Consider the following 27686-nt stretch of genomic DNA (forward strand, 5'->3'; position numbering starts at 1 on the left):
TTGGACACTGTGTTAACAAACCTCCAAATAAGCTTCAATGCCATACAACACTCCTTCCGTGGCCTCCAACTGCTCTTAAATGCTAGTAAAACTAGATATAAGCTAAATATAAGCACTACTCTGGACGGTTCTGACAACTACAAATACCTAGGTTTCTGGCTAGACTGTAAACTCTCCTTCCAGACTCATATTAAGCATCTCCATTCCAAAATTAAATCTAGAATCAGATTCCTATTTCGCAACAAAGCCTACTTCACTCACGCTGCCAAACATACCCTCATAAAACTGACTATCCTACCAATCCTTGACTTTGGCGATGTCATTTACAAAATAGCCTCCAACACTCTACTCAGCAAATTGGATGCAGTCTATCACAGTGCCATCCGTTTTGTCACCAAAGCCCCATATACCACCCACCACTGCGACCTGTATGCTCTCGTTGGCTGGCCCTCGCTACATATTCATCGCCAGAACCACTGGCTCCAGGTCATCTATAAGTCTTCGCTAGGTAAAGCTCCGCCTTATCTCAGCTCACTGGTCACCATAACAACACCCACTAATAGCACGCTCTCCTGCAGACTTTGGCTGCCTTTCCTTTCAGTTCTCTGCTGCCAATGACTGGAACGAATTGCAAAAAATCAGAGAGACTTATATCTCCCTCACTAACCTTAAGCAACAGCTATCTGAGCAGCTCACCGATCGCTGCAGCTGTACACAGCCCATCTGTAAATAGCCCATCCAACTACCTACCTCATCCCCATATTGTTTTTAATTACTTTTTTGCTCTTTTGCACACCAGTATTTCTACTACATCATCATCTGCACATCATTCACTCCAGTGTTAATTTGCTAAATTGTAATTACTTCGCTACTATGACATATTTATTGCCTTACCTCCTTACTCCATTTGCATACACTGTATATAGATTTTTCTATTGTTATTGACTGTACTTTTGTTTATCCCATGTGTTGTTTTTTGTCACACTGCTTTGCTTTATCTTGGCCAGGTCGCAGTTGTAAATGAGAACTCTCAGAGAACTCTCTCTGGTACCAAAGTCATGTAGTGGAAAATAAATTCAAGAGGTCCAGGAGGTCAACAATCAGTCATTGTAAAGGGGATAATCCCTCCTTATCTACAGTGCCTTGCGAAAGTATTCGGCCCCCTTGAACTTTGCGACCTTTTGCCACATTTCAGGCTTCAAACATAAAGATATAAAACTGTATTTTTTTATGAAGAATCAACAACAATCATGAAGTGGAACGACATTTATTGGATATTTCAAACTTTTTTAACAAATCAAAAACTGAAAAATTGGGCGTGCAAAATTATTCAGCCCCCTTAAGTTAATACTTTGTAGTGCCACCTTTTGCTGCGATTACAGCTGTAAGTCGCTTGGGGTATGTCTCTATCAGTTTTGCACATCGAGAGACTGACATTTTTTCCCATTCCTCCTTGCAAAACAGCTCGAGCTCAGTGAGGTTGGATGGAGAGCATTTGTGAACAGCAGTTTTCAGTTCTTTCCACAGATTCTCGATTGGATTCAGGTCTGGACTTTGACTTGGCCATTCTAACACCTGGATATGTTTATTTTTGAACCATTCCATTGTAGATTTTGCTTTATGTTTTGGATCATTGTCTTGTTGGAAGACAAATATCCGTCCCAGTCTCAGGTCTTTTGCAGACTCCATCAGGTTTCCTTCCAGAATGGTCCTGTATTTGGCTCCATCCATCTTCCCATCAATTTTAACCATCTTCCCTGTCCCTGCTGAAGAAAAGCAGGCCCAAACCATGATGCTGCCACCACCATGTTTGGCAGTGGGGATGGTGTGTTCAGGGTGATGAGCTGTGTTGCTTTTAAGCCAAACATAACATTTTGCATTGTTGCCAAAAAGTTCAATTTTGGTTTCATCTGACCAGAGCACCTTCTTCCACATGTTTGGTGTGTCTCCCAGGTGGCTTGTAGCAAACTTTAAACAACACTTTTTATGGATATCTTTAAGAAATGGCTTTCTTCTTGCCACTCTTCCATAAAGGCCAGATTTGTGCAATATAGGACTGATTGTTGTCCTATGGACAGAGTCTCCCACCTCAGCTGTAGATCTCTGCAGTTCATCCAGAGTGATCATGGGCCTCTTGGCTGCATCTCTGATCAGTCTTCTCCTTGTATGAGCTGAAAGTTTAGAGGGACGGCCAGGTCTTGGTAGATTTGCAGTGGTCTGATACTCCTTCCATTTCAATATTATCGCTTGCACAGTGCTCATTGGGATGTTTAAAGCTTGGGAAATCTTTTTGTATCCAAATCCGGCTTTAAACTTCTTCACAACAGTATCTCGGACCTGCCTGGTGTGTTCCTTGTCATTCATGATGCTCTCTGCGCTTTTAACGGACCTCTGAGACTATCACAGTGCAGGTGCATTTATACGGAGACTTGATTACACACAGGTGGATTGTATTTATCATCATTAGTCTTTTAGGTCAACATTGGATCATTCAGAGATCCTCACTGAACTTCTGGAGAGAGTTTGCTGCACTGAAAGTAAAGGGGCTGAATAATTTTGCACGCCCAATTTTTCAGTTTTTGATTTGTTAACCTCTTCAACCTATGGGTGCGCTATGTCATTATTGGATAAAAAGACGTGCCCGTTTTAAGCGCAATATTTTGTCACGAAAAGATGCTCGACTATGCATGGAATTGACAGCCTTGGAAAGACAAAACTCTGACGTTTCCAAAACTGCAAAGATATTATCTGTGAGTGCCCCAGAACTAATGCTACAGGCGAAACCAAGATGAAGTTTCATACAGGAAATGCCCCAGATTCTGAAGGCGCTGTGTTCCAATGTCTCCTTATATGGCTGTCAATGCGCCAGGAATGAGCCTGCCCTTTGTGTCGTTTCTCCAAGGTGTCTGCAGCATTGTGACGTGTTTGTAGGCATATCATTGGAAGATTGACCATAAGAGACTACATTTACCTGGTGTCCCGCCCGGTGTCCTGTGTCGAAATTATTGCGTAATCTGTAGGTCCATGCGCGTTCCATTTCTTCAGAATAGAAAGTCAACTGCCACGAAGGATTTTATCGTCAATAGATATGTGAAAAACACCTTGAGGATTGATTCTAAACATCGGTTTGCCATGTTTCTGTCGATATTATGGAGTTAATTTGGAAAAAAGTTCGCGTTTTAATGACTTAATTTTCGTTTTTTTTCTTACACAAACGTGATGAAGAATGATGAAGAAAACGGACCGATCTGTCAACACAAATAATATTGTTTGCAAAAATGGAACATTTGCTATCTAACTGAGAGTCTCCTCATTGAAAACATCTGAAGTTCTTCAAAGGTAAATGATTTTATTTGAATCCTTTTCTGGTTTTTGTGAAAATGTTGCCTGCTGAATGCTAACGCTAAATGCTACGCTAAATGCTACGCTAGCAATCAATACTGTTACACAAATGCTTGTTTTGCAATGGTTGAGAAGCATATTTTGAAAATCTGAGATGACAGTGTTGTTAACAAAAGGCTAAGCTTGAGAGCAAATAGATTAATTTCATTTCATTTGCGATTTTCATGAATAGTTAACGTTGCGTTATGGTAATGAGCTTGAGGCTGTAGTCACGATACCGGATCCGGGATGGCTCGACGCAAGAAGTTAAAAAAGTTTGAAATATCCAATAAATGTCGTTCCACTTCATGATTGTGTCCCACTTGTTGTTGATTCTTCACAAAAAAATACAGTTTTATATCTTTATGTTTGAAGCCTGAAATGTGGCAAAAGGTCGCAAAGTTCAAGGGGGCCGAATACTTTCGCAAGGCACTGTATATACAGTGAATGATATTGATCATAACAACTGTGACCGATGCTTCAGTGAGATGCAACCCACTTCCCTTGGATGAGAAATGGGACTGAAAAAGTAGCAACAACAGTGGATTAACATTCAACTGGTGTTTAAACAGAATCTATATGTTCTGTATTGTATGTTCATCCTGCCTGCAAACCGGCTATGTTCCTAAAGATTAACTTGAATTTGAAACAATAAACTGAAAATAGCTCAGGTGTGCTCGAGCAAATATTGTGGTTCCACCCAATCTGAGCAATAGTGTTAATAAACTACAGTGAGATAATGAGGAAGGTATTGGATATGTAGCTTGTCTACTGATATGTAGCTTGTCTACTGATTACCGGTTAGTCCTTGGGGTTCTACTAGGGGAGTGATGCCCTCCCGAAGAAGAAATGGAGTCTCAACATCTACCTAAAATAGATTCAGTCAGAAGTTAACTGTATCGTCTTGTGCTGTTTTTTTTTACAACAGTCCGTTTTCAATCAGTCATGTTTGGAAAATGTTCTCTCTCTGAACAGCACAAGGTATTCTTTTTTTGTTTTTATTCCATTACACATTTCCATCTTATCAAAAGCAAAGAACAGGAACAACATAAACTACATCATACACCAAATCTGCATGCTTTCATTAAAATAATGGACTTCACCTTTATTCTAGACCAGAAGAGTAAGAGGATGGATCAGTTGATAAAACATCTTTGTTACTGATTTACATTCCAAATACTGATGTGAGGATATGGTTGGTCAGAGGTTTAACCACTATTTGCTTGTCAAGTTACATTAAAGTGTTAGTAGGTAGTCTTGTCTCATCGCTGCAACTCCCGTACGGACTCGGGAGAGGCGAAGGTCGAGAGCCACGCGTCCTCCGAAACACAACCCAACCTAGCCACCACAGGAGTCGCTAGTGCGCGATATCCCTGCCAGCCAAAACCTCCCTAACCCGGAGGGTGCGACAGAGCCTGGGCTCGAACCCAGAATCTCTGGTGGCACAGCTAGCATTGCGATGCAGTGCCTTAGACCACTGCACCACCTGGGAGGCCCTGGTAATGATACATCTCTCCTCCGGACCATACCCCTCCCAGTCCATGAGGTACTGGAGGCCCCTCGCCCGACGCCTCGAATCCATTATAGAGTGAACGGAGTACGCTGGGACCCCCTTGATGTCCAGAGGGGGCGGAGGAACCTCCCGCACCTCAGACTCCTGGAGCGGGCCTGCTACCACCGGCTTGAGGAGAGACACATGGAACGAGGGGTTAATACGGTAATCGAGGGAAAGCTGTAACCTTTAACTCACCTCATTCAGTCTACTCAGGACTTTAAATGGCCCCACAAACGCGGTCCCAGCTTCCGGCAGCGCAGGCGGAGGGGCAGGTTTCAGGTCGAGAGCCAGACGACCGGGGAACACCGGGGCCTCACTGCGGTGACGTTCTGCGCTGGCATTCTGGCGCAGCATGGCCCGCTGGAGGTGAACATGGGCGGCGTCCCATGTCTCCTCCGCGCGCCTGAACCGCGTCGTTCACCGCAGGAGCCTCAGTCTGACTCTGATGCCAAGGCGCCAGAACCGGCGTCCAGACGTTCCATGAACGCCCTCCAGACCCTCGAAGTGTCCTGGGAACCCAGATCAGACACTATATCCTCAGGCACCCCGTAGTGCCAGAAGACGTGCGTAAACAAGGCCTCCGCAGTCTGAAGGGCTGTAGGGAGACTGGGCAGAGGAAGGGGACGGCAGGACAATCCACAACAACCAGGATCGTGGTGTTTCCCTGTGATGGGGGAGATCAGTAAGGAAATCGGTCGACAGGTTGTGGATCGTTGTGGAACGGGTAAGGGGTGTAGCTTACCTCTGGGCAGGTGCCTAGGAGCCTTACACTGAGCACACACCGAGCAGGAGGAAACATAAACCTCACATCCTTAGCCAAAGTGGGCCACCAGTATTTCCCACTCAGACAGCGCACCGTCCGATCGATGCCTAGATGACTAGAGGAAGGTGACGTGTGGGCTCAATAGATCAGCCCGGTCACGGACAGCAGACGGAACGTACAGACGCCCAGCGGGACACTGGAGGGGAGCGGGCTCTGCACGTAGCGCCTGCTCAATGTCCGCGTCCAGCTCCCACACTACCGGCGCCACCAGGCAGGAGGCCGGGAGTATGGGGGTGGGATCCATAGGCCGCTCCTCTGTGTCATACAGCCGGGAAAGTGTGTCTGCCTTCATGTTCTGGGAACCAGGTCTGTAAGAAAGGGTGAAAACAAAACAGGTGAAAAACATGGGTCACCTTGCCTGGCGCCGGTTCAGTCTCCTCGCTCCAGATAGCAGTGGTCAGTCCAGATGAGAAAAGGGTGTTTAGCCCCCTCAAGCCAATGTCTCCACGCCTTCAAAGCCTTGATGACAGCCAACAGCTCCTGGTCCCCCACGTCATAGTTTTGCTCCGCCGAGCTGAGCTTCCTCGAGAAGAAGGCACAGGGGTGGAGCTTCGGTGGCGTAGCCGAGTGCTGAGAGAGCACGGCTCCCATCCCAGCCTCGGACGCGTCCATCTCCACTATGAACACCAAAGAGGGATCCGGATGGGCCAGCACGGGAGCCGAGGTAAACAGAGCCCTCAGGTGACCAAAAGCCCTGTCCGCCTCAGCTGACCACTGCAAACGTACCGGTCCCCCCTTCAGCAGTGAGGTAATGGGAGCCGCTACCTGACCAAAACCCCGGATAAACCTCTAGTAGTAATTGGCAAACCCACGAAACTGCTGCACCTCCTTTACCGTGGTGGGAGTCGGCCAATTACGCATGGCTGAAATGCGGTCTCTCTCCATCTCCACCCCTGAGTTGGAAACGCGGTACCCTAGGAAGGAGACGGACTGCTGGAAGAACAAGCATTTCTCAGCCTTGACGTACAGGTCATTCTCCAACGGTCGACCAAGCACATTGCGCACCAGGGACACATGCTCAGCGTGTGCAGCGGAGTATATCAGAATGTCATCAATATACACCACTACACCCTGCCCGTGCAGGTCCCTGAAAATCTTGTCTACAAAGGCTTGGAAGACTGATGGAGCATTCATCAACCCGTACGGCATGACCAGGTACTCATAATGCCCTGAGGTAGTACTGAACGCCGTCTTCCACTCGTCTCCCTCCCGGATACACACCAGGTTGTAAGCGCTCCTGAGATCTAGTTTGGTGAAGAAGCGCGCCCCGTGCATTGACTCAATCACTGTGGCTATGAGAGGTAGCGGGTAACTGTACCTCACAGTGATCTGGTTTAGGCCTCGATAGTCAATACACGGGCACAGACCTCCCTCCTTCTTCTTCACAAAAAAGAAACTTGAGGAGGCACAGGGGTGGAGTAGAGGACCGAATGAACCCCTGACGCAGGGATTCGGAGACATATGTTTCCATAGCCGCCGTCTCCGCCTGTGACAGGGGATACACGTGACTCCTGGGAAGTGCGGCGTCTACCAAGAGATTTATCGCACAATCCCCCCGTCGATGGGGTGGTAATTGAGTCGCCTTCTTTTTGGAGAAGGCGAGAGCCAAATCAGCATATTCGGGGGGAATGCACACGGTGGAGACCTGGTCTGGACTTTCCACCGTAGTAGCACCAACGGAAACTCCTAAACACCTCCCCGAGCACTCTCGCGACCACCCCGTGAGAGCCCTCCGTTGCCATGAAACAGTGGTGTCATGACAGGCTAACCAGGGTAGGCCTAGCACCACGGGAAACGCAGGAGAGTCAATGAGGAAGAGACTGATTCTCTCCTTGTGACCCCCCGGCATCACCATGCCCAGGAGAGCGGTGGCCTCCCTAATCAACCCTGACCCTAATGGTCGACTGTCTAAGGCGTGAAGTGGGAAGGGCACAGCCACTGGAACAATAGGTATCCCTAAACTATGAGCGAATGCTCTGTCTATAAAATTCCCAGCCGCGCCTGAAGTGACGAGCACCTTATGCGGTGATTGCGGGGAAAACCCAGGAAAAATGACATGCAAAAACAGGTGTGCAACAGAGGGCTCTGGGTGAGAATGGTGCCGACTCACCTGGGGTGACGCTAGAGTCCCCTGCCTGTTGCCTCGACCCCCAGAGGAACAAACTCGACACCGACCAGCAGTGTGACCTCTGTGGCCACAGATGGTGCACGAGAAGGCCCCTCCTCCGGCCTCTCTAAGCGCAGCACCTCCCAGCTCCATATGTATTGGAGCAGTGGTGATGGAGGATGGAACCAACAAAGCCCGATCTGGATGTCCGCTGGTGGCCAGCAGGTTATCCAGCCGGATGGACAGGTCCACCAGCTGGTCAAAGGTGAGGGTGGTGTCTCTGCAGGCCAACTCCTAACGGACATCCTCGCGCAGGCTGCAGCGATAGTGGTCGATCAGGGCCCTGCCGTTCCATCCTGCTTCGGCGGCCAGGATCCGAAAGTCCAGAGCGAAATCCTGGGTGCTCCTCGTCCTCTGACGCAGTTGAAAGAGAAGTTCACCAGACGTTCTACCATTGGGCGGGTGGTCGAAGACTGCTCGGAAACGACGGGTGAACTCCTCTAAGTGGTCCAGCACCGCATCTCCTTCCACCCACACGGTGTTTGTACACTCCAGGGCTTTCCCCGAGAGGCATGAGACGAGGGCGGACACCCTCTCATGGCCCGAAGGAGCCGGGTGGACGGCCGCCAGGTATAACTCCAACTGCAGCAGGAAACACTGGGGAGTCCCATCGTACTCCCTGGGGAGGGCGAGACGAATACACCTGGAACCGGGTACAGGGGGAGCGAGAAGTGGAGGCCCCTGTTGTGCTGGAGGGACTCCCTGTCTCTCCCAGCGGTCCATTGTTTGGACGACACGGTCCATGGCGCCGCCGAGATGGTGGAGCATCGCTGTGTGTTCCTGGACACGCTCCTCTACCCCTAAAACAGGGGCACCTGCTCCTGCTGACTCCATTGAGGGTGGGGTATTCTGTCAAATGGTGGGTGTAGCTGGTGCATGGAAGTCAGGCGCAGGAGAGCTGAGATGAGTGGACAAAGCACTTTACTGAGGCAATACAAAGTACAATAACCAAGTACAAAGTACCGGCTGCCACAAAGCACGGGTACAAAACAAAACCCGGCACAATACCAGCCGGAAGCGTGCCAACCTTGCCAGTAAACAATACCCCACACAGACATGGAGGGAACAGAGAGTTAAATACACATAGTAATTATGAGGAGATGTAAACCAGGTGTGCAGGAAAACAAGACAAAACAAATGGAAAATGAAAGGTGGAGCGGCGATGGCTAGAAGACCGGTGACGTCGACCGCCGAACGTTGCCCGAACAAGGAGAGGGACCGGCTTCGGCGGAAGTCGTGACACCAGTGTTGAATGTTTGTCCTTATAAGCTTGGAAAAGAGACACTTAAACCCAGACTTGGACCACAGACACTTCACTGAATAGCAGGCCAGTATTTACTTTGCAATGCTTGGAGTTAGCCACTGATTCCTACCAAACCATTCATTGTTGAATTAGTGATTTCCAACTTGTCCAATGGCCGATGAGCACAGATACATTGTATCCATAATTTCTCTTTATAGTTTCTCTTCATATGACACCGATTGTAAAGGATTTGCCAGTAGATTGTTGACTTCATTCATGATGATGGTTGCTAGCTAAGACTTTGAATGTATGATGTTGAAGCTGTGGGACATATAACCTGATTTGACGTACTTTTGTCTGTGGCCAATGACCTTGAGCCTTTGTGGATGGGCACATCTAATGTAACTCTATGGCAGCACTGGTGTATATAAACTGGTGTATATTTGTATATGATGTGAATAGTGATGGATGAGCTAATGAAATAGGCTACCAATGCCACATACAGTGGGGAGAACAAGTATTTGATACACTGCCGATTTTGCAGGTTTTCCTACATACAAAGCATGTAGAGGTCTGTAATTTTTATCATAGGTACACTTCAACTGTGAGAGGCGGAATCTAAAACAAAAATCCAGAAAATCACATTGTATGATTTTTATTTGCATTTTATTGCATGACATAAGTATTTGATACATTAGAAGAGCAGAACCTAATATTTGGTACAGAAACCTTTGTTTGCAATTACAGAGATCCTACGTTTCCTGTAGTTCTTGACCAGGTTTGAACACACTACAGCAGGGATTTTGGCCCACTCCTCCATACAGACCTTCTCCAGAAGGGCAATACGGACTTTCAGCTCCCTCCAAAGATGTTCTATTGGGTTCAGGTCTGGAGACTGGCTAGGCCACTCCAGGACCTTGAGATGTTTCTTACGTAGCCCTCGTTGCCCTGGCTGTGTGTTTCGGGTCATTGTCATGCTGGAAGACCCAGCCACGACCCATCTTCAATGCTCTTACTGAGAGAAGGAGGTTGTTGGCCAAGATCTCGCGATACATGGCCCCATCCATCCTCCTCTCAATACGGTGCAGTCGTCCTGTCCCCTTTGCAGAAAAGCATCCCCAAAGAATGATGTTTCCACCTCCATGCTTCACAGTTGGGATGGTGTTCTTGAGGTTGTACTCATCCTTCTTCTTCCTCCAAACACGGCGAGTGGAGTTTAGACCAAAAAGCTCTATTTTTGTCTCATCAGACCACATGACCTTCTCCCATTCCTCCTCTGGATCATCCAGATGGTCATTGGCAAACTTCAGACGGGCCTGGACATGCGCTGGCTTGAGCAGGGGGACCTTGCGTGCGCTGCAGGATTTTAATCCATGACGGCGTAGTGTGTTACTAATGGTTTTCTTTGAGACTGTGGTCCCAGCTCTCTTCAGGTCATTGACCAGGTCCTGCCGTGTAGTTCTGGCCTGATACCTCACCTTCCTCATGATCATTGATGCCCCACTAGGTGAGATCTTGCATGGAACCCCAGACCGAGGGTGATTTACCGTCATCTTGAACGTCTTCCATTTTCTAATAATTGCGCCAACAAGCTGCTTGCCTATTGTCCTGTAGCCCATCTACAATTTTATCCCTGATGTCCTTACACAGCTCTCTGGTCTTGGCCATTGTGGAGAGGTTGGTGTCTGTTTGACTGAGTGTGTGGACAGGTGACTTTTATACAGGTAACGAGTTCAAACAGGTGCAGTTAATACAGGTAATGAGTGGAGAACAGGAGGCTTCTTAAAGAAAAAGTAACAGGTCTGTGAGAGCCGGAATTCTTACTGGTTGGTAGGTGATCAAATACTTATGTCATGCAATAAAATGCTAAATAATTACTTAAAAATCATACAATGTGATTTTCTGGATTTTTGTTTTAGATTCCGTCTCTCACAGTTGAAGTGTACCTATGATAAAAAATTACAGACCTCTACAAGCTTTGTAAGTAGGAAAACCTGCAAAACCGGCAGTGTATCAAATACTTGTTCTCCCCACTGTAGGTTAGCCTAGTCTACAGTCTGGCTGCAGTTTTGTAGTTCACCTGCAAAACCGGTCAGATAAAATCTTGTGGCGTCATGGGGATCAAAATCGAAAGTAAAATGTTTCTTTCGTTTTTATTTTATTTTCGACTTTGCAATGTTCATTCTTGAGGTATTGTAGGCTACTATGCTATTGATGAACAAATAATTAATCATAATCAAGTTTATTTGATTGGTACATCTATTATTGGACGTTTAAATGAATCATACAGCCATTGACTATTGTTAAATTCCACTGTTTTACACCATAATAACACAAAATAAGACATTGTTTTACTCCATTGTTTGTAAACAATGTACTCTAATTTTCAACGGAACACCGTACCACTTTTAACCATGGTTAAAACGATCATTTTCAATCAATGCATAATCATGTCCTTTCATTCATAGCTCAGTCTATAAATGAGAGTGGTTACGTTTCAGCCCCATATCTCAGCTGCTAAATAAAATCCCAGAGGATATTGAAATGAAAGCTTTAACAGCCTCTGCTGTTTTTCGAATCCCAGACTGTATATTTAACACATAATTATCAATATGACAGAAGGACATGATATTTGTTGTTGTTGCTAGGTTTAGACCTACTCTCTTCATTTATCTTTATGTTGTATGATATAAATAGTGATAGATGAGGTAATACAATCGGCTACCTACAGTATGATCAAAATCGAAAGTTAAATGTTACTTTTGTCTATATTTGATCTTTTCAACTTTACAACGTTCATTATATAGCTACTGTAGAACTACTATGCTATTGATTAATACATAATTTATCATAATCAAGTTAACTATTCACTTTAATCTTGGTTAAAATTGAGTCGTAAAACATAAATTCCTACCGTGGTGCAGGTACAGTACCGGAGTACAGCCGATTGGCGTTCAAATCACTTTACAGGCATAGGACTTGGAACGTGACCATTAGTGTAGCCTAGGCTACGGAAATAATACTAGTATAATGAATACAGATATTTACAGACGCAAGTTGAGTTTATAAAGGTAAAAAAGGAAACTTACACCATTGTATGCAATGTGTACTCATGTTAGCAAATGTTATATATAAATGTTATATATATAAGTCACACAAGTAGGCTACAAACGCATTACAACTCTAGCAGGCCAATCCTTCTGCTGGAGGTATGCTGGGTATACTTCCCATTCCAAACAAACTGAGTAAATTCAGGGAATACTTGTATAGCTGTGAGAGGAGTGCTATGATCAAACTACCATTCAGCTCCTGAAATTCAAATCAGATCACATTTTATTAGTCACAAAATGCAGGTGTTTGATACGAATAAGAATAACAAATAAAAGTATAAATGAATTAAAGAGCAGCAGTAAATAACAATAGCGATACTATATACAGGGGAGTACTGTAACGGTTTTCTTGAGTTGAAGGAGAGGCGGACCAAAATGCAGCGTGGTTTCTATTCATGGTACTTTAATAAAGAAAACTATACATGAATAGACTAACAAAAGAATAAACGTGAGAAAACCTAACCAGCCCTATCTGGTGCAAACACAGAGACAGGATCAATCACCCACAAAACCCAACACCAAACAGGCTACCTAAATATGGTTCCCAATCAGAGACAATGACTAACACCTGCCTCTGATTGAGAACCATATCAGGCCAGACATAGAAATAGACAAACAAGACATCCAACATAGAATGCCCACTCAGATCACACCCTGACCAACCAAAACATAGAAACATACAAAGCAAACTATGGTCAGGGTGTGACAAGTACAGAGTCCATGTGCGGGGACACTGGTTAGTTGAGGTAATATGTACATGTAGGGAGAGTTATTAAAGTGACTATATATACTGTAGATGATAACAACAGAGAGTAGCAGCGGTATAAAATAGGGGAGGGGGGGCAATGCAAATACTCTGGGTAGCCATTTGATTAGATGTTCAGGAGTCTTATGGCTTAGGGGTAAACACTGTTTAGAAGACTCTTGGACCTAGACTTGGCGCTCCGGTACCGCTTGCTGTGTGGTAGCAGAGAGAACAGTCTATGACTAGGGTGGCTGGAGTCTTTAACAAATTTTAGGGCCTTCCTCTGACACCGCCTGGTATAGAGGTCCTGGATGGTGCAACCAGTCAGGATGCTCTCAATGGTGCAGCTGTAGAACCTTTTAAGGATCTGAGGACCCATGCCAAATATTTTCAGTCTCCTAATGGGGAATAGCCGCTAGGTGGCAAGTAGCCTAGTGGTTAGAGCGTTGGACTAGTAACCGAAAAGTTGCAAGATCGAATCTCTGAGCTGACAAGGTAAAAATATGTTGTTCTGCCCCTGAACAAGGCAGTTAACCCAGTGTTCCTAGGCCGTCATTGAAAATAAGAATTTGTTCTAAACTGACTTGCCTAGTTAAATAAAGGTAAAACAAACAAAAAAAAGGTTCTGTCGTGCCCTGTTCATGACTACCTTGGTGTGCTTGGACCATGTTAGTTTGTTGGTGATGTGGAAACCAAGCAACTTGAAACTCTCAACCTGCTCCACTACAGCCCCATCGATGAGAATGGGGGTGTGCTCGGTCCTCTTTTTACTGTAGTCCACAATCATCTCCTTTGTCTTGATCTCGTTGAGGGATGGTGTAGTAGTGCACACGTGGTTTGTCGTCCTCTCGTTTACTTTTTGTATGTATATATTGTTTTGTACTCCTTCACTCACGCCGACAAACTTACCCTAGTAAAACTGACTATCTTACCGATCCAAGACTTTGGCGATGTCATCCACAAAATAGCTTCCAATACTCTACTCAGCAAACTGGATGCAGTCTATCACAGTGCCGTCTGTTTTGTTACCAAAGCCCCTTATACCACCCACCACTGCGACCTGTATGCTCTCGCCGGCTGGCCCTCACTACATATTCGTCGTCAGACCCACTGGCTCCAGGTCATCTATAAGTCTATGCTAGGTAAAGCTCCGCCTTACCTCAGCTCACTCGTCATGATAACAACACCCACCCGTAGCACCCGCTCCAGCAGGTATTTCTCACTGGTCATCCCCAGTGAGAAAAGCACCTCCTTTGTCCGCCTTTCCTTCCAGTTCTCTGCTGCCAGTGACTGGAACAAATTGCAAAAATCTCTGAAGCTGGAGACTTACATTTCCCTCACTAACTTTAAACATCAGCTATCTGAGCAGTTCACCGTTCGCTGCAGCTGTACATAGTCCATCTGTAAATAGCCCACCCAATCTCCCTACCTCATCCTCATATTGTTTTTATTTACTTTTCTGCTCTTTTGCACACCAGTATCACTACTTGCACATCATCATCTACTGATCTATCACTCCAGTGATAATCTGCTGAATTGTAATTACTTCGCAACTATGGCCTATTTATTGCCTTACCTCCTCACGCCATTTGCACACACTGTATATAAACATAACTTTTTCTATTGTGTTATTGACTGTACGCTTGTTTATTCCATGTGCAACTCTGTGTTGTTGTTTTTTGTCTCACTGCTTTGTTTTTATCTTGGCCAGGTCGCAGTTGCAAATGAGAACTTGTTCTCAACTAGCTTACCTGGTTAAATAAAGGTGAAATAAAAAATATATATTTGAAAAATTAATAAAAGGTAGAGGTTGTTGTCCTGGCGCCACACGGCCAGGTCTCTGACCTCCTCCCTATATGCTGTCTCATCGTTGTCGGTGATCAGGCCTACCACTGTTGTGCCGTCAGCAAACTTAATGATGGTGTTGGAGTCGTGTTTGGCCACGTAGTTGAGGGGCCCCAGTATTGAGAGGCACCAGTGTTGAGGATCAGCATGGCAGACGTATTGTTGCCTACCCTTACCACCTGGGGGCAACCCATCAGGTAGTCCAGGGTCCAGTTGCAGAGGGAGGTGTTTAGTTCCAGGGTCCTTAGCTTTGTGATGAGCTTTGTGGGTACTAATGTGTTGAACGCTGAGCTGTAGTCAATGAACAGCATTCTCACGTAGATGTTCCTTTTGTCCAGGTGGGAAAGGGCAGTGTGGAGTGAGGTTGAGATTGCGTCATCTGTGGATCTGTTGGGGCGGTATGTGAATTGGAGTGGGTCTAGGGTATCCGGGATAATGCTGTTGATGTGAGCCATGACCAGCTTATAAAAGCACGTCATGGCTACCGACATGAGTGCTACGGGCGGTAATAATTTAGGCAGGTTACCTTCGATTCCTAAGGCACAGGGACTATGGTGGTCTGCTTGACACATGTAGGTATTACAGACTCAGTCAGGGAAAGGTTGAAAATGTTAGTGAAAAATGTTAGCTTGTCCCCTATCATTATACAATGTGACAGAATAATCAACTCAACTCTGAACTATCCCCTCTAACCACAACCGAGAGAGAGAGAGGTAGAGAGACGGACAATTCTACAAAAGACTAACTTTTCACCAGCGATCAAGACGACACACTGAGCGTAAATACGTATATATATTGATTGCAATTGTTCCCGAATGAGTGAGTGTTCATGTGTAAAGGATTAGCATTTCAATTGTTATAATTATCACTCTGTAGTGACTTCTTAGTTGACCCCCCCTTTTGTCTAACAAGCCGCCATGCCGGTTTAGCCCACACTTGCACATTCTCCTATCATTACATTTACCTTGTTTGTTTGTTTGTTTATGCATTTCTGTGAATTACTTAGTTAGTAATAAATAAATGATTTAAGACAATTGATGTATGGATGACTCATAGTGAAGACTGGGTTCGTGCAGATAACCAACAATTTACAACGTTTAGAATGAGACTAACGTGAGGTAAAGTAAATAATTCATTAATTCGAAGACTAATTGATCAGATAAAATATCTGAAAAGTTATTTTAGGAAATTATAACTTTGTAATCTGAATATTTTTCCTTGGTGCCCCGACTTCCTAGTAATTACGGTTACATGATTAATCAGTCTAATCGCGTAATAACTAATTACAGAGAATCTTTGATAAAAACTACCAGTCTTCAGTTAATGATAGTAAAGACACGACAGGTGCAACATCAGAGATGACGTTGCAATGGCTCTAGACACCAACCCCACACATCCTGTGCCAGACATTGGCCCCAAATATAAATATTTTGTTGTTTTGTTCACTTCTAAGAACTTAAAAGGACATTTGTTGTTACTTAGTCTGCACCTTGCTAAAAAGGGAACTAGGGGAGAGAACAATCCCCCCAAGGCCCAAGGAGGGGGTGACTGATGCACAGACATTGTGGAGACAAGTGATTGGTTCCCCATTACTCACGCCATCCCTTCACATGGTTTGCAATTGGTAAAGACACATTTACATATGGAAACAACATTCCCTTCTGACCTCCTTTGCACTATTCTCTTTCTGATATTCTGCACAGCAACAGGGACATGTGATAGACAAGCCTGACTTCTCCCCTCTCTGGGTCCCAGGTGACTGAGGCCCATATGAGGGAGGAAGTGCAGTTGGCAACACCAGAGTCAGAAGGGAGACAAGAATTCAACAGTTCAATCATATAAGCATATTCTGCAGATAAGACATCTTCATTTTCTATGTTACCTAGCTAATTCTGATTCTCCTACCACATTGTATGTGTACTTATTTTAGCAAATGTTGTATACAACAATACAATTAAAAGTCACACACAACGTAGGCTACAAACATATTACAACGGTTGCAGGCCAATCCTTTTACTTCATGTATGCTGGGTGTGCAGGCTTATGTTCTAGCCCAGCACTAACACACCTTATCAAACCTAATGAGTTGATAGTAATGTGTATTATTAATGTGTATTATTGCTGGGCTGGAATAGAAGTCTGCTCACCCAGTAGATCAGGGAGTGTTGCAAGGTTTTTTATTTAATTTTTAATTACTTTATTTAACTAAAATGTAATCAAACTATAATGTTTCTTATGGAAATAAGTATGTTCAATAGGACATTTTAGCAGGTGCGTCCTGTCTTCATGGCACGCGCAAACACAAATTTCCAAGACTGTACTAAAACTGATATTTCTTATTCGTTTTTGAAGTTACAAGCCTGAAACCTTGATCATAGACTGCTGACACCCTGTGGAAGCCATAGGAATTGCATCCAGGGAGCATTCACTTACCCTTCTAAGAGGATGGTCTCTCTCAAAAAAATTCTGGTTGGTTTTTCTTTGGATTTTCTCCTACCATATCTATTGTGTTATATTCTCCTACATTATTTTAACATTTCTACAAATGTTAAAACGTTTTCTTTCCAATGGTACCAATTATATGCATATCCTGGCTTCGGGGACTGAGCAACAGGTAGTTTACTTTGGGTACGTCATTCAGGTGGAAATGGAGAAAAAAGAGGCCTAGCCCTAAGAAGATCTAAACTCTCTCTCATTGTTATATCTGTGGGGACACCATATTCCAACTGATGGCCAAACTCAGGTCGTACTGCATTATTTCTGACTCATGCACCAATTGATGTTGTTACTCATTTGACCAGAGAAAGTGAAATATTCCTTGATATTAAATTAGACACAAGCTTATCGGAACACTTTGCTATACTCATTCAATGCAGCTGCAGTACTGGTTGTAGGGGGAACGCACATTTATTTTATTTTTTTACAAAAATGCTTGATGATCTAATAGGAATTCCTCTGAGATCGACCAGTAGATCGCTACCGACTGGTTTGTGACCACTGGCCTAGATAAATAATAATGTATCAAATGTCATATAAAAAGTCATAATTAAAGCCTAATAACGTTACAACCAAATAACATGTGCTGAGCCTGCTGACTCTTAAAAAAAAAAAAAAAAATCCACTAAGATGAGTTTCAATTGAAACAGGTGAATTTAACTTAGTAGACAAGCAAAACCATTGTCTATGGTGTTTAAGACAATATTGCTGCCGAGGGTTGTCATTTGGCCTAGAATAAATCATAAAACCATAACCATGTTGACTTCCTGACATTGCAGATAGTTTCAGTCTGTGACGTTTTAAAACTGGAATGGAAATTGAGGTGAAAGAACAGGATGTGATGTCATTGTGCTACATGTTCTATTGAAACTAAATAGGTGTTTGGTTGATGTGTGGTTATGTTCAACTCCCTGCATAAACACATTTTCACAACACTTGAGGTTTTATTTCCTTAACTATCAATGCTGGTTTTGTTTTGTACAAATATGAAAGTGGGTTTCAATCAAGACATCAAACCCCAAATATGGCAGCAAACTTTATAGTGTTGCACACAGTATAGATAGATACATTCACCAATCTAGATAATAAAATTGGCTACACCCCGCCACAATAAAAGCCATACTTTACAACACTCCACCTTCCTGTGGGTGGTGTGTTTATTAATGTGTTATTAGAACCAGAGACTATCTCTCTGGTCATAGCTGTGACAGAACACATGCGTCTCTCTTGGTGACCCCTGGCTGGTATTATAAAATCAAGACAACTATCCCATCCTGTAGTCAGAGGGGAAGAAGTGATTCAAGAAACAGTGTTTCGTGGGTCAGTTGTAATTTTATTACAGTTTTAATTAGCTTAATCAGATCTCCATTGCTCAGATTTCTTGCACATGAATTACATTCTACATAGCTCAGGACAATTGGCCAAATTAGTCAGTTTTCTGACCTCTTCTAGAGCAGAGTATGTCTTTGGTCAAGTTCTGAATGGATTTGAAGATCAGCTCCCTCATTCCAATCAGAGTATAGTCAAAACGGTGGGAGTTCACATTATATACAGTCAGTATCTGTCTGACATAGAGCAATATTTTGTTCAGTTGTGCTTGGCGCCACACCATGGACAATTTAGTTACTTTTTTTATTTTTAAATTGAACATTTATTTAACTAGGCAAGTCAGTTAAGAACAAATTCTTATTTACAATGACGGCCTACCAGGGAACAGTGGGTTAACTGCATTTTTCAGGGGCAGAACGACAGATTTGAACCTTGTCAGCTCGGGGATTTGGGCCAGTAACCGAAAGGTTGCACTTAGACAGTGTAGGTCTACTGTATCTGAACTGCAGGTTAGACATTTAACCTCTTTACGGTGCCTTAAACAAGCTACTACATTTTTCATACAGTGAGAAAACATGACCCTCAATCCAATTGATAATTACTGAAATAAAAAATACATAATTACATCCAAAACACAGCATTGTAAAAGGCAATAATGCAGCAATTAAACTCTCCATATAATTGTTCAGATTTCTCTGGTGGGGAGGAAGGCCAACATAGAAGTATCTTAATCAAGAGAGGACATACAAATGTGTGTTCAGTCACTACAGTATACACCATTCTACATCTGCTAAATGCTGGTAGGAAAACCTTGAATCTTTGGGGAAACACAGGCAAGCTTATTCTCCTCTATGGTTTCAGTAGTATCGATACAAGGTTCAACTGACTTAAACTGTGAACATTCCACGTTTTCATTCACTAAACGGACCTGTACAAATTATACAAAGACTATCTCAGCTCTCTAATGATCTTGATGCAGTAACCACAACCTGTGATTCCTACAATCCAAAAGCAATACATGGAAAATTCAAATTTAGTTCAAGTATTTGAACTCCTCTTCCAATATTCAAAGCAGTGTTTGAATAAAGAAACAGAACGGTTTGAGGTGATGAGGGTGAGTCAGCCACATCTCTCCTCTGATGTGATCAATAATTGACTCCCGTGTCGCCAGTGGTTTCATGGAGTACACAGCAGAACAACCTAGCCATGAGTTATAAATAAACAACAAACATCTAAGGATGTTTCAGGACTGGTGGTGTTTTACAAAGTGCTATTTTCAGAATTCTGAGAGTAGTGAAGGATGATTGGTTTTGGTTAGGATCATCTGTAGTACAGTAGGCCAACAGTAGTTGGATTTGACACTGTAGATTACGAAGAAACCTCCTACTGTGTATGTGACCATCCAACACAGAGAACTCTCTCTGGTGCCAAAATCATGTAGTGGGAAATAAATTCAACACAAAACCCATCCAAGAGGCAACAATCAGCCATTGAAAAGTGGACAATCCCTTCTTATCTATATACAGTGAATGATATTGATCATAATAACGGTGACAGATACTTCAGTGAGACGCAACACATCTCCCTAGTAGACTAACATTCAACTGGTGTTTATACAGCGTCTATATGTTCTGTATTGTATGTTCATCCTGCCTGAAACCTGCTATGTCCCTAATAAAGATTCAACTTGAATTTGAAGCAATAAACTGAAGATAACTCACTAAGGTGTGCTAGAGCAAATATTGTGGTCCCACCCAATCTGACCAATAGTCCAGTCCTCGGCATACCTCCTTTACATGCAACTGTTACCCAATATCACCATGTTGCCAACATCACTATGTTCCATAATGCTAAAGTCCATTGCACCAAAATAATGAATGACATCCCACTGTTCTCATTCAGACCTGCAAATAGTGAAAAGAGACATCCAGTGTTAATAAACTACAGTGAGATAATGAGGAAGGTATTGGATATGTAGCTTGTCTACTGATTACCGGTTAGTCCTTGGGGTTCTACTAGGGGAGTGATGCCCTCCCGAAGAAGAAATGGAGTCTCAACGTCTACCTAAAATACATTCAGTCAGAAGTTAACTGTATCGTCTTGTGCTGGTTTTTACAACAGTCCGTTTTCAATCAGCCATGTTAGGAAAATGTTCTCTCTCTGAACAGCACAAGGTATTCTTCTTCTTTGTTTATTCCATTACACTGATGCAAAATCATTCTAGAAATGTCTATTTTGAAGATGTTTTTTTTTCTAAAGATATTTACACTGTCCATTTTAATCTGTCACATTTCCATCTTATCAAAAGCAAAGAACAGGAACAACACAAAGACGGTAGCATCATACACCAAATCTGCATGCTTTCATTCAAACAATGGACTTCTCATTACTTTGTTACAATTTTTTAGGTAGCAGTCATTCACTTAACGGAACATTTGGTACATTAGTTCAATTATATAGTTCACATCGCATAGAACAGGCTCTGGGTGCCAGTCGTGTCAGATGCCACAGACTGAAGGAGATGAGGTTGGGCTTAATATCAAAAGATATTACTATGGATTGATAATATATGTGGGTGTAAGTAACAACTAAGTTAATCAAGCTTCAATACCTCACATTCCCAACCTCCTCATCTCTGCTTAACCTTTACAACTGTGCCTGGCTTTGAAAGAAGATGTCCTACATTGACTCATGGAGGTGGGGTTGGCTTGGTGGTTATCATGTCAGAGTCATTGTAGCTTTAGATAGAGAACCAGTTTGTATGGAGATTTAAATCAGTTATACTATAATCAAACTATATTGTTTGTTCACATTTTACACCATTTATCTGAAGTGGAATATAATGAATCAGAGCTGTAACACAAAAACAAAGAATAAACAGATGACATACACAACAAAGCAAAATGCACTGTTCAACATTGAGTCTGTTTCTGACAAATATCAATCCAATTTGATTAAAGAATAAGGGGATCAACTCAAGCCATTCCAATGGCATTCCTATCCAAGCAGACAGGAGTGAATCTCTCCAAAGGAGATGATTGTTACACTGTGGCATTAATGTCCACCCCTTTATTCTAGACCAGAAGAGTAAGAGGATGGATCAGCTGGTAATACATCTCTGTTACTGGTTTACATTCCAAAACTGATGTGGGGACATGGTTGGTCAGAGGATTGGGGCGTATACCCCCTATCTGCTTGTCAAGTTACATTAAAGTGTTGGTCGTAATGATACATCTTAATACATCATAGGCGGTGTGACTGGGACCACCTCTAGGAGGGGAACAAGGAAAGGGAGCGCCTCGTGTGATTGGGCATGACCGGGAGGCCACACCCATCGCCTCAGTTCATTTGCTCAAAGAATTTGTAGGTGGGGTTTTCGTAGCCGTGGTTCTGCATCTTGTTTAGTTGGCGCTCCTCTGGGGTCAGCATGGGGTCAACCTGCTGTGAGACATGGCGGGTCAAAGGTTATACTGATACAGTACAAGTAAATGCTACGGTATAAGGAAGTGCTATCAGCAGGAAGGAGGGGACACTAATGTGCTATAAGCATAAAGTGCCTCTCCTACCTGCCGCTGCAGGGAATACCTGCCTACGAAAAGCCAACTGACATTTACTCCTGAGGTATTGCTCTGCTGCGCCCTCTATAGCCACCATGATTATGATTTGACCCTGCTTGTCATTTATGAACGTTTGAAGTTCTTCAAAAATTATCTGGCCTTAATGGCCACATGCATCTCCACCCGGTACAGCCAGAAGAGGGCTGACCACCTCTCAGAGCCTGATTCCTCTCTAGGTTTCTTCCTAGGTTCCTGCTTTTTAGGGAGTTTTTCCTAGCCTCTGTGCTTCTACATCTGCATTGCTTTCTCTCTGGGGTTTTAGGCAAGGCGTCTGTAAAGCACTGTGACAACTGCTGAAGTAAAAATGGCTTCATAAAATACATTTGATTTATTGATTGTGTTTAGTTTTATTTTGCATACAGCTAGAAGCTGTACAAACAATCAACTAATCAACAATTTGTGTGAGTAATGGAACTGGAAGGGATGATAATAAAGAGGTCTACTGGACTGCGATTTACTTGATTGAACCAGGAAGGGCTCATTGAAATTTGAAATCTCTTTTTCAAGAGTGTCCTGGCCAAGATAGGCAGCACCAAGTCATTACACAATTTCAGACAGACAACATGAAAAACTACAAGTAGTCTCGTAAAAACCATAGAATTCACAAGAGTATAACAAAATCATAAAACAGCTAATTAAAAACATTGACAGGTCAAGGAATCAGCCTCAAAATCAGTGATTTAAAAACACCAATCGGAACAAGTTGTTCCAGATTACAAGTTTTGGAAGCATCAAAGTGAGCAGGTGTTTGTTCTTTCTGATTCCCTGCCTCCTACCTCCACGATGCCGTGGCTGATGGTGCCATACGGCTTCCTGCGCACCAGCAACAGACTAATCACCATCACCATGGCGATGGCCACGGCAACCACCAGCAACCCCACCATGGCCCCGCGGTTGAACGTCTCCAGGGCGTCTGGTTGCTAAGGACAGAAACAGAAAAGGGGAAGAGAAGGCACAAAGAGGGGAAGATGGAGAAATTAGAGGTTGATATCATCATGGGAATGACTTACAATACCACAAGAGGGGACGGGTCCGCCCAGCCCATCCAGACACTTATCTAGGTAGCAGACTCACCAGTTCATCGGTCTGGATCTCAGGAGACTTGAAGACCACCTGCTTGAGCTCTAGAGAGGTGTTAATCTAGAGAGTGAGAGCAAAAGTGAGAGAGGGGGTAATTTAATAGGTCATTACAGAGGAAGTACCACAGAATTAAATAGAACACATTAACTATATCTCTATAGGAGTTGACTTCCTGCTGTGGGAGGATGTTATAGTAAGTGAGTAAAAATGTAGCAGTTGATCACGTGGAGGCTGCAGTGCGACACAAGCTATTTTTCCATATACATTTGAGGAGGTGAGATACAAAGTGGGTTGGGATGGAGGGAGAGAAGGAGAGATGAGATGATTGACATAATGCATCAGCGTATCTCTTGGCTGTGTTGTAAACACAAGTGCAAGTAGGATGCCATGTCCGTAAAGTGATGTGTATGTTTGTAATAAAAAAAAGACGTTTTTTCTTACTTTCTCCTCATATTCATATGTGGGGCTTCTCTCAGATGTGGCATAGTCATACTCGTCTGTAGAGGCTGAGTGCAGAGGCAGAAAACACAGATCAACTTCAACGTTTCTGTCTTTGAAAATGACATTTTGGCAGACAAATATCACACTTCATGTCCCTTCCCTTTAACTCACCTTTCTTAGTGTTGGGCTGTGTGTCTTGACAGGACAGAAACAATAGAGATAAATAAAATGTTAACCTACTGCTTGTATTCAAAGAAATTAATTAATTCCTGAACTATTTGAAGAGGAGACATTTTGTGTGTATGCGTGCATTCATGAGTGTGTGTGTGTGTGTCCATACCGATGCGAGGTGGGTAGGGCCTGTTCTGGAAGGCTCTCTCCTCCTCCTCCTCGTCATCCTTCTCCTCCTCACTCTCGGCAGGAAGCAGCTCCTCGGTGGTGCGTGTCTCAGAGAAGGAAGTGGTCATGAGCTCACTGATATCTCCTCGCTCCGCCTTCACCAGCTCCTCTACAGGGAGGGAGAAACAAGTAGGTTTTAAAAACAGGAAAGCTTGATATACAGTAAAGTATCATGTATTTACGGTAACACTGCGTTATTTACACCTTATATACACCAATCCTTTTTTTTCTGAATGAGAGTTCCCTAGAGAAATGTCAAGATAATAACAACCTACTAATAGATCATGTGAACTTGGAACATGCAATGTCTTACAAAAGCCATCATGATAAATGCTAGCTTATCTCTTTCTAAATGTCTTATGAATGAACTAAAACATGAATATAAGGACAGGGGCAGTAACCCCACATCCTGGTCTACATGGCTAACAGGAGTGTAGAGAGGAGTGTAGCGTACGGATATCATCGTGCAACTCCTCAGCCAAGGCAGGGACCTTGTAGAGTAATGCCAAGCTCTGGTTCATCCTCTCCTCAATCACATGGAGGTGGGTGTAGACCTGCAACCCCAAGAGATCAATGCTGATTAGGTTCATTACAAGACAAAGCTCCCTCAGCTTTTTACCGAAACGGGTGCGGGGATACACTTTTTTTTATTGTTTCAACTGCTGATTGCCCCTTTAAGAGTTATTTTATGAGTTCCGTTTTTCATGAAGCAGCATCACTGCTTAAGGAAGAGGTACAGTATCTTTTCATCCTAGTATATTCCGGTATATTTTCATTTCACACCTGGAACTTCATCTGCTCAGCCTTCTGGGGGTCGACGGCCTCAATGTGCTGGTAGTGTCTCAGAGTGTGTCTGCGGTCCTTCTGCTCTGCTGCCATGTATCGCTTCAGAGACTGCAGCACCCGCTCCGGCTGTTGAGAGGAGAGTGATATTATAGTCAGAGAATGGAGCGGGTGGAGAAGGTGTGGTAGAAATGATCAATACACTACAGTCCACTCATACTCTCTGCCTAACAAATATACACTGAGTATACCAAACATAAGGAACACCTTCCTAATATTGAGTTGCACCCCTCCCTTTGCCCTCAGAACAGCCTCAATTTGTCAGGGCATGGACTCTACAAGGTGTCGAAAGCATTCCACAGGGATGCTGCCCCATGTTGACTCCAATGCTTCCCACAGTTGTGTCAAGTTGTCTGGATGTCCTTTGGGTGGTGGACCATTCTTGATACACGCAGGAAATTGTTGCGTGAAAAACCCAGCAGCGGTGCAGATCTGTACAGTCATGCTCTCTGCCTAACAAAATGTAGATATCCCTGCTGCCCCTGCTGTCTGCGGACCTGAGGGGGCTCGGCCTGCACAGTGGTCAGGTAGCTCTCCAAGGCCAGTCTGCGGTTGTTGTTGAGGGTGGCCACCACGCGGGCCAGGTGGGTCTCCACCAGCCTCTGTCTCTCCCCTGCCACCTGCTCCTCCAGAGTCTGCAACACAGACTGGAAATGCTGGCGGGAGAGGAGAGGGGATCATTGTTGTGTTAATAGGTGTATGAGTGTCCATCTCCCATCTTTTCTTCCTTCTTGAATCCCCTTCTCCTTTCTTCCATCCCCTCCTCTTCCTATTCCATCTTCTTACCTCATTAAGGGCCTGGCGGTCAGACTTGGGCAGGTTCTTGGACTGGTTGTCAGCCTCAGCCCATTCCTTCATGATCTGAAAAGGCAACGTGCGTTAACGTCATTCACAAACACACTCAGAGCCAAGTACTAATTTCCTCAGACAGGAATCCACCGAGGACCATTCTGATATTTAAAATGCTCCATATCTGCCTCAAACTGCAGCTACTAAAAAGTCTGTCTGTTCTTGGGTATCCACTTGGCTTGGTTTACTAGAAGTAAACAGTGGGACAATCTCAATTGCATACTCCTCGCGTCCTCTCTCCTCGCAACCTTCTCAAAACCCATTGGATGAGAAAGCCAGCGGTCCCGCCCCCTGACCTTCTCCTCCAATGGGTTTTGAGAAGGAGTTGAGGAAAGAGGACATAAAGAGTATTCAATTGAGATTCTCACAATATATTAATATTGCATTAAAACCTCACTTCAGGTCCCAGAGCAATTTGCCCCAGTCTGTCAACAGTGGGTTCTGTAGGAGATCACAGATATGGAAACAGCACAGCAGGCCTGGCCTCTTCTTATTGGTTCATTGCCTGGCCAAACCCGCCTCCCTGTCCACCTTACCTCATTGATGCGTTTCATTCGCCGCTCCTCCAGGTCCATCTTGGCACGCAGGAAGTTGGCGTGTTCGCTGTCGTCCCCTGGCATCTCGAAGTAAACATCCACGCCATCTGTGGGGTGAGGGGTGGGTACTACAGAGGAGAAGGAGGAGAGGGGGATAAGGAGAGGATGGGAACGAGAGGGAGAGAGAATAAAGGATGGAAAACAGAGAAGGAGAGAAGAGAGAGAGATGGAGGTACAGGCAGTGCAGCAGAATGAAAGACAGGGGAAGGATGAGGGAGACAGAAAGATATCCTAATCACTGCCATTACCCAGAGAGACAGAGAGCCAGAGAGCCATTGATCCAGATAGTAGGGTGAGTGGTCAGCATTATTGATTTGGAGATGAGTAGTGCTGTAAATACATCAGCCAGCCACTCCCATCTCCTATATCCAGCCAGACAGATAGTAGGGTGAGTGGTCAGCATTATTGAGTTGGAGACGAGTAGTGCTGTAAATACATCAGCCAGCCACTCACATCTCCTATATCCAGCCAGACAGATAGGCATAGTGAGTGGTCAGCATTATTGATTTGGAGACGAGTAGTGCTGTAAATACATCAGCCAGCCACTCCCATCTCCTATATCCAGCCAGACAGATAGGCATGGTGAGTGGTCAGCATTATTGATTTGGAGACGAGTAGTGCTGTAAATACATCAGCCAGCCACTCCCATCTCCTATATCCAGCCAGACAGATAGTAGGGTGAGTGGTCAGCATTATTGAGTTGGAGACGTGTAGTGCTGTAAATACATCAGCCAGCCACTCCTATCTAACTCCTATATCCAGCCAGACAGATAGGCATGGTGAGTGGTCAGCGTTATTGATTTGGAGACGAGTAGTGCTGTAAATACATCAGCCAGCCACTCCCATCTCCTATATCCAGCCAGACAGATAGTAGGGTGAGTGGTCAGCATTATTGATTTGGAGACGAGTAGTGCTGTAAATACATCAGCCAGCCACTCCCATCTCCTATATCCAGCCAGACAGATAGTAGGGTGAGTGGTCAGCATTATTGAGTTGGAGACGAGTAGTGCTGTAAATACATCAGCCAGCCACTCCTATCTAACTGCTATATCCAGCCAGACAGATAGGCATGGTGAGTGGTCAGCATTATTGATTTGGAGACGAGTAGTGCTGTAAATACATCAGCCAGCCACTCCCATCTCCTATATCCAGCCAGACAGATAGTAG

At 44.2% G+C, this 27686-nt stretch overlaps 2 protein-coding genes across 4 annotated transcripts in view; both read right to left on the reverse strand.

The window, feature by feature from the left end:
• LOC115140834 (zinc finger and BTB domain-containing protein 32-like) overlaps positions 1 to 12151 on the reverse strand; it is a 41763-nt gene extending 29612 nt beyond the window's left edge. Inside the window, exon 1 of one of the 2 annotated variants that reach the window (XM_065027959.1) lies at positions 12084 to 12151. The gene's annotated coding sequence lies outside the window, so the exon portion shown is untranslated. The remainder of the gene's footprint in view (positions 1 to 12083) is intronic. The other variant, XM_065027960.1, reaches the window with a different exon arrangement.
• Positions 12152 to 18677: 6526 nt separating this feature from the next.
• LOC115140872 (amyloid beta precursor like protein 1-like) overlaps positions 18678 to 27686 on the reverse strand; it is a 59560-nt gene continuing 50551 nt past the window's right edge. Inside the window, exons 7-17 of one of the 2 annotated variants that reach the window (XM_065027963.1) lie at positions 26460 to 26587; positions 25861 to 25935; positions 25572 to 25730; positions 25015 to 25143; positions 24686 to 24785; positions 24173 to 24340; positions 24004 to 24027; positions 23833 to 23897; positions 23386 to 23451; positions 23088 to 23231; positions 18678 to 22132 (exon numbers count right to left, since the gene is read on the reverse strand). In XM_065027963.1, coding sequence (XP_064884035.1) covers positions 22034 to 22132; positions 23088 to 23231; positions 23386 to 23451; positions 23833 to 23897; positions 24004 to 24027; positions 24173 to 24340; positions 24686 to 24785; positions 25015 to 25143; positions 25572 to 25730; positions 25861 to 25935; positions 26460 to 26587 — 1157 coding nt within the window. In that variant the 3' untranslated portion in view covers positions 18678 to 22033. Of the gene's footprint in view, positions 22136 to 23087; positions 23232 to 23385; positions 23452 to 23832; positions 23898 to 24003; positions 24028 to 24172; positions 24341 to 24685; positions 24786 to 25014; positions 25144 to 25571; positions 25731 to 25860; positions 25936 to 26459; positions 26588 to 27686 lie in introns of both variants that reach the window. The other variant, XM_065027962.1, reaches the window with a different exon arrangement.

This window comes from Oncorhynchus nerka, linkage group LG14 (genome assembly GCF_034236695.1).
Source record: "Oncorhynchus nerka isolate Pitt River linkage group LG14, Oner_Uvic_2.0, whole genome shotgun sequence".
Classification (NCBI taxonomy): domain Eukaryota; kingdom Metazoa; phylum Chordata; class Actinopteri; order Salmoniformes; family Salmonidae; genus Oncorhynchus; species Oncorhynchus nerka.